Here is a 6,299-nt window from a genome sequence, read left to right as displayed (position 1 = left end):
TTGTAGTTTGAAGGCAAGATATAACATTTAAGGCATGATTTTTTTTCTGGGTGATTGCATTATGGTTGATTTAATTTTGGGGGAGTAATCTTTTGTGCCTTTATATTTTTCTACAATTAGCATTCAACATTTAAATTAAAAACAAGTGCCCTAAAATGCAATGCAATGCTAGGACAACATTGATTGTAACTGAGTGACAGAAGAAAGAGGACAATAAGTAACCTAATGAAGAGTGATCCAGACAAAGGCGTAAAGGAGACCACCTCAATTTTAGTCTCAGCCACAGTATTGATTAGTGGTGCTGTCTTTGATGCACCAATTAGACTAAGAGTTTTAGAGTCTGTATCTGTGAAAGATGAGAAGAGCAATTTCAATACTTCACAGAATAATTTTGAAGACTAAATGAGGACATATACATGCATACAAGAAAACTATGTTGTAAGTGAAAAAGGCTTAGGCTATCTATAAAATAAGATACATTTCATAGATAAGATTTTATTGGTGAGGTGAGATTTGAGATTATTGTTAATATTGATTAAGATTTCTAGTGTACAATAAAAGGAGAAAGAAAAAAGACATGAAAAGAAAACCACAAAAGTGGAACAGACATGTTTACTAGCTTTTTCAGCTGTCTTAATAGCACTCTTTTTTGAAGTCCCATATGGGATTTATCAACAGAAAACTTTCATCCACTCCTTTGATGGGCGTAATAAAACCAGAGATGACATCACTTTACTCTCTCTATAGAGTTAACAACAGCCACACTCCAGCAGCTCATTTAGATGAGGATTGTGGCATCACCTTATGCTGGGTTCCTCAGGTAGGACGACAGAACCACAGGAGCAAAACGGTAACGATTGCTTTTTCCTCTTCTGCTTCTGACACATTCTATTAATTCTTGACCATATTTCCCAGATCTTTTCCCTACCACTTATTTTTATGGAGGAAAAAAAAATGTGTTTTTTTAATCTTTTATATATCACTTATTTTCTGCAACTTATTCATAAATCAGTTCTTGATTTCCAATTATCTATGAGCAAAAGAATATACACTCCTCTTATATTATTGGACAATAACTTTGTTTTATTGAGAATGAAATTTTACAGGAAAAGGGGGCCTTATTTTATTTTGAGTGGGGATTATTTCTGGTAGTCAGAACACCGAAATAAATGTCTCAATCATATTTGTCTTTTCCAGATGAAACAGAGAGTAAGTGGCTAATACCCACAGTGTAGCCTGTGCAGGGAGGACTGTGTTCCTGGAGAGCTAAGGCAGCATTTCAGGCTCTGGGACCCACACTTGAGCTGAGACATGGGTTCTCCATCAGCCTAGTTGTGTGATAGTAGGCAGAAGCCCTGGAAACTCATTTGTTTTTATCTGCAAAGGCACATAATAAGATGAGTACATACCTCATAGGCTCTTGGGGAAGATAAAATGTGCTAAAGCAATAGGACAATTGCTGAGATGCTATCAGCTTCAAATAAAGATTCAATATTCTTCTACCATCACTATTAATAATTCCTCAACTTAAGTATGCACTAAGCTGTTTACATTAAACTCAAGGAATTAGATAGAGGGGACTAAGAGTGAGCAGGGAGGCCAGTTGCCTTGTAGACAGTATTCCTTTGTCTGTCTTGTGTCCTAGGTGGGCTGTTTGGTGTGGCTTGATCACAGTTACCGCCATTTACCAAAATGCAACAAAGATTTGCCCAGAATTCCCATCGGCCCTCCAGCTCCCCCTCCATTCATTCACAAAACAGCTTTGAGGTCTACGCATGTGCCAGTCACTGTGCTGGCCCTTGCTTCACTATGACAACAAACATAGACCCAGGCAGCAAGCGTGTTTTGTGTTTATTGGACTGTTTTTAAAATTTGCACAGGGCTCAGATTTCATTTGCCAGTGGGAGTGGAATTTGACAAGGTCATTTTTTTTAATGCTATGTGTCCCAGATTTGTTGGATATGTATATTGACATCAAATTCATTTTTAGTGCTGTCTAATGCTTCAGCACCCCAGAACATGGGACTGTTATTAAGTTGAATACTGTAATTGGTCTTTGAAATTATTTCAAGAGTACAAGATGTATTTGAAACTCGGAAATTCAAATATGCCTGTATCGTAACCACTTCTAAACTTTTCTCGGAAAGAAGTGTCAAATATCCTTCTTGTTAGTAAGGACTTTTACAATGTAGCATTTAAAATGTCAGAAATTGAAAAATTGCAATGGTTTAATCTCCATAAGAGAAAAGTTAGAAAAAGCTATTACTGATTTTCTGCAGAAAGGCCAAATGTATTTTGCTTCTATTGTTCTTTCTTATTTACCTTGTAGCTCTTTTAAGACTTCTTTAAGTCATATTTATATAATATTTCTCCCTGAAAAGACTGATGTGACCTCCTTATCTGTAACTAGGTATAATTCTTTTCTTTGATTCATCTCCAGCATCTAAGACATACATATGCTGTGAGCAGCCAGATAGAAGAGGAAACAGTGAACTGGAGTCAGAGACATCTCAGTCTTGTTCAATTTTCCTTTCTGCATCTCATTTTCCATGAAAAGTTGATTGCTATAGACAATATAACAGATTATACTTGCAAAGACAACTGAAGCCTTGTTCTGTAAATGGCAATGGCCTTCTAAATGCTAGTCTTTCGCCCTGAAATTTAGAACAAATGGTACAAAATTTAAGGAGATAAAGTTGGAGAAGCATGTACTAGACAGAACTGAGATGAGATTCCTCATAAAGTTCTCCTTAATTGGGGTGAAAATAAGAAATATGTATTACATATTTATTTATATTTCATATTTATATATAATTATGCAGATATGCATATTTATGTAGGTTTTATAGGTATTTACATAAAGTCTTCTATGCATATATATAGTCTGGGACCACAGAAATTATTCAAATTAAATTCTTTGTTTGATTTAGGTTTTCTTTTTTCATGCTTTATTCTAAAAACCTGTTTAACACTCATTTAACACATTCAAGCTTGGTGATAGTATTGGGACTGCAAATATGATCAACAAAGAATTTTTAAAAATTAACATATATATTTTTCTTAGTGTAACTGAAACAACTAGCCTTAAAATGAGGAAATTTCAAGTCTAATTCACAACTTCAAAATATACAATATAGTATTATTGACTATTATTAACAATAGTGGCCATGCTATATATTACATCACCATTACTTATTTATTTTGTAACTGTAAGTTTGTACTTTTTTGGCTCCCTTCACCCATTTTTCCCACCCCCATCCTTTGCCTCTAGTAACCACCAATCTATTCTCTGTACCTATGAGCTTGTTTTTCTTTGTTAAGATTCCACATATAAATGAGATCATGTGCTATTTTTCTTTTTCTATCTGACTTATTTCACTTACATAATGCCTTTAGGTTCCATCCATGTTGTCACAGATAGAAAGATTTCATTATTATTTATTGTTTAATAATATTTTATTGTATATATATGTATGTTATATGCATACACACACACACACACACACACACACACATATATATATACCACATTTTGTTTATCCATCCATCCATACGTGGACATTTAGGTTGTTTTCATATCTTGACTATTGCAAATAATGCTTCAATGAACAAGGGGGTGCATATGTATCTTTTCAAATTAGTGTTTCTGTTTTCTTCAGATAAATTACCTAAAAGTAGAATTGCTGGGATCTGTGGTAGTTCTATTTTGAATTTTTTTGAGAAACCTCCATAGTCTATTCAATAATGGCTGCACCAATTTACATCATCACCAACAGTGCACAGGGGTTCCCTTTCTCCACATCCTCACCAGCATTTGTTATCGCTTGTCTTTTTGGTGATAGCCATTCTAACAGGTGTGAAGTTATATCTCATTGTGGGATTTATTTTCATTTCCTTCATGATTAGTGATGTTGAGCATCTTTTCACCTACCTGTTGGTCATCTGTATGTCTTCTTTAGAAAAATATCTATCCATATCCTTTGCACATCTTCTAATCAGATTAGTTACCTTTTTGATATTGAGTTGTATGACTCCTTTATATATTTTGACTATTAATGCTTTATTGGATATATGATATGCAGGTATTTTCTCCCATTAAGTTGATTGCTTTTTCATTTTCCAAATTCTTATATGTATAAATAGATACTAATATTGGTGAACCAGAGTAACACATCTCATAAGTCAATAATAGTAACAGCCATCTCTTACATAGATTCTGCACAGTAAGTACTGTAGATATTAACTCTTTAAACTAACATTACATGCACTTATTCATCTGTGACTAGTAATGTTCCTAGCTCTTTCATCATTTTACCTCATTTAACATTCACCCTATCTGAGGTCAAACATTATTATCTTCTTTTTTCATTGAGTAGACAGAGAGATGGTGGGTAGAGGATAAAGTGGACCCACAGCCACAGTACAGCCTCAGAGTTTTGGCTCCTTACTTGGTGTCCCTAGAATATCTAAGAGGTTGGTCACTGGTGAGAAGCCAGACTTGTTTCTGTGATTTCACGCAACCACGGACCCTCACAGCATAGCTTGATCCTACAGACAAAGGGTGTTCAAACTTTCAGAATGGTATTTCCCCAAATTATGTTTCAGTTACTTTCTAAATTTTTCTTATGTGAAATACACTTTCCAGAGTTTTTAGGATCCCAATTGGATCCTTAAATGAGAGAGGTTTATTCTACTCTGACTTCTATAAAAACATATTCTAGAAATAAGAGGTGTGATTTATCCTTTTTAAAAATGATTTACTTTTTGTTTTTGCATAGGGAAGTGATTTTGCAAATTTCCGCCTTGATAATAAACAACATTATCTATCATCAGAAAATCTCATGACCTTGAACTACGGCAATCTTGCTGTGAGTTGAGGATTCTTTTCACTTACTGTTGCAAATTCTTAATTTTCTGGTAATAGTGTTGAGTTTCAGGTAACTTACAATTGCCAAATCTACAGACCCCTGGAACCACCTCCTGTTAGCACAATTGGGTTGGCATGTACACTCACCCACACACACAGACACAGAAACTCAAGCTTACAAATCATTAATTTCTGTTAATTATATCCCATGAATAATCTGTTAATCCCAAAGCTCTCCTTGGTGATCTAGGTGAAATCTCATGGACAACACCTCGTGGGTGACCAACAACACCAAATGGTCAGATTTCATTCTGGTGGGATTCTTCAGCCAATCCAAGCACCCATTTCTGCTTTGTGTGGTCATTTTTGTGGTTTTCCTGATGACCTTGTTTGGAAACACAATCCTGATCCTTCTGGTATACTCTCAAGCCCACCTCCACACCCCCATGTACTTTTTCATCAGTCAACAGTCTCTCATGGACATGATGCACATTTCTGTCACCATGCCCAAGATGCTGATGGACCAGGTCATGGGTGTGAATAAGATCTCAGCCCCTGAATGTGGGATGCAAATGTTTCTCTATCTGTCTCTAGCAGGTTCAGAATGTTTACTTCTAGCTGCCATGGCCTATGACCGTTATGTGGCCATCTGCCATCCACTGCATTATCCTATTCTCATGAACCACAAGGTGTGTCTCCTCTTGGTGTCTGGCTGCTGGTTCCTAGGATCAGTGGATGGCTTCATGCTCACACCTGTCACCATGACCTTCCCCTTCGGCAGATCCCGGGAGATCCATCATTTCTTCTGTGAGGTCCCTGCTTTAATGAAGCTCTCCTGCTCAGACACCTCTCTCTATGAGATGCTCAGGTACCTGTGCTGTGTACTCATGCTCCTCATCCCTGTGATAGTCATTTCAAGCTCCTATACTTTTATCCTCCTCACCATCCACAAGATGAACTCAGCAGAGGGGTGGAAGAAGGCCTTAAACACTTGTTCTTCCCATATGATGGTGATCACCCTCTTTTATGGGACTTCCATCTACAACTACATGCTCCCCAGCTCCTACCACACACCTGAGAAGGATATGTTTGTATCTGTATTTTACACCATAATCACCCCTGTTCTAAACCCTTTAATCTATAGTGTTAGGAATAAGGATGTCACAGGAGCTCTAAAGAAAATGTTGAGTGTGGGATCTGTCTTTCAAGAAAATATCATGTAGGAAATTTTGGTACTAATGGTTTACTTTTCTTCTCTCTACACATCGTAAGTTTAAGACCTCATGCCAATGTTGTTCCTCAGATTCTCGTACTATCATATGTTGTCCTGTATTCGTCCCTTTTGAAGGTTTTGTTTTCTTGTAATGGAAAGCTCTTCATTTTTATACTCCTTCTGCATTGAAAATATTTATACAATCACATCAATGTTATG

General features: G+C 36.3%; 1 protein-coding gene across 1 annotated transcript; it reads left to right on the top strand.

Moving 5' to 3' along the window:
• Positions 1-5,127: 5,127 nt before the first annotated feature.
• Positions 5,128-6,090, top strand: LOC138920831 (olfactory receptor 2T4-like). The gene has a single exon (XM_070252012.1). It carries the CDS (start codon positions 5,128-5,130, stop codon positions 6,088-6,090), a length of 963 nt encoding a protein of 320 aa, XP_070108113.1.
• The last annotated feature ends 209 nt before the right edge of the window (positions 6,091-6,299 follow it).

The sequence above is a fragment of the Equus caballus genome, chromosome 25 (assembly GCF_041296265.1).
Source record: "Equus caballus isolate H_3958 breed thoroughbred chromosome 25, TB-T2T, whole genome shotgun sequence".
NCBI lineage: Eukaryota > Metazoa > Chordata > Mammalia > Perissodactyla > Equidae > Equus > Equus caballus.
The sequence above is the reverse complement of the archived record's forward strand: the minus strand, read 5'-3'. Positions and strand labels throughout refer to the sequence as shown.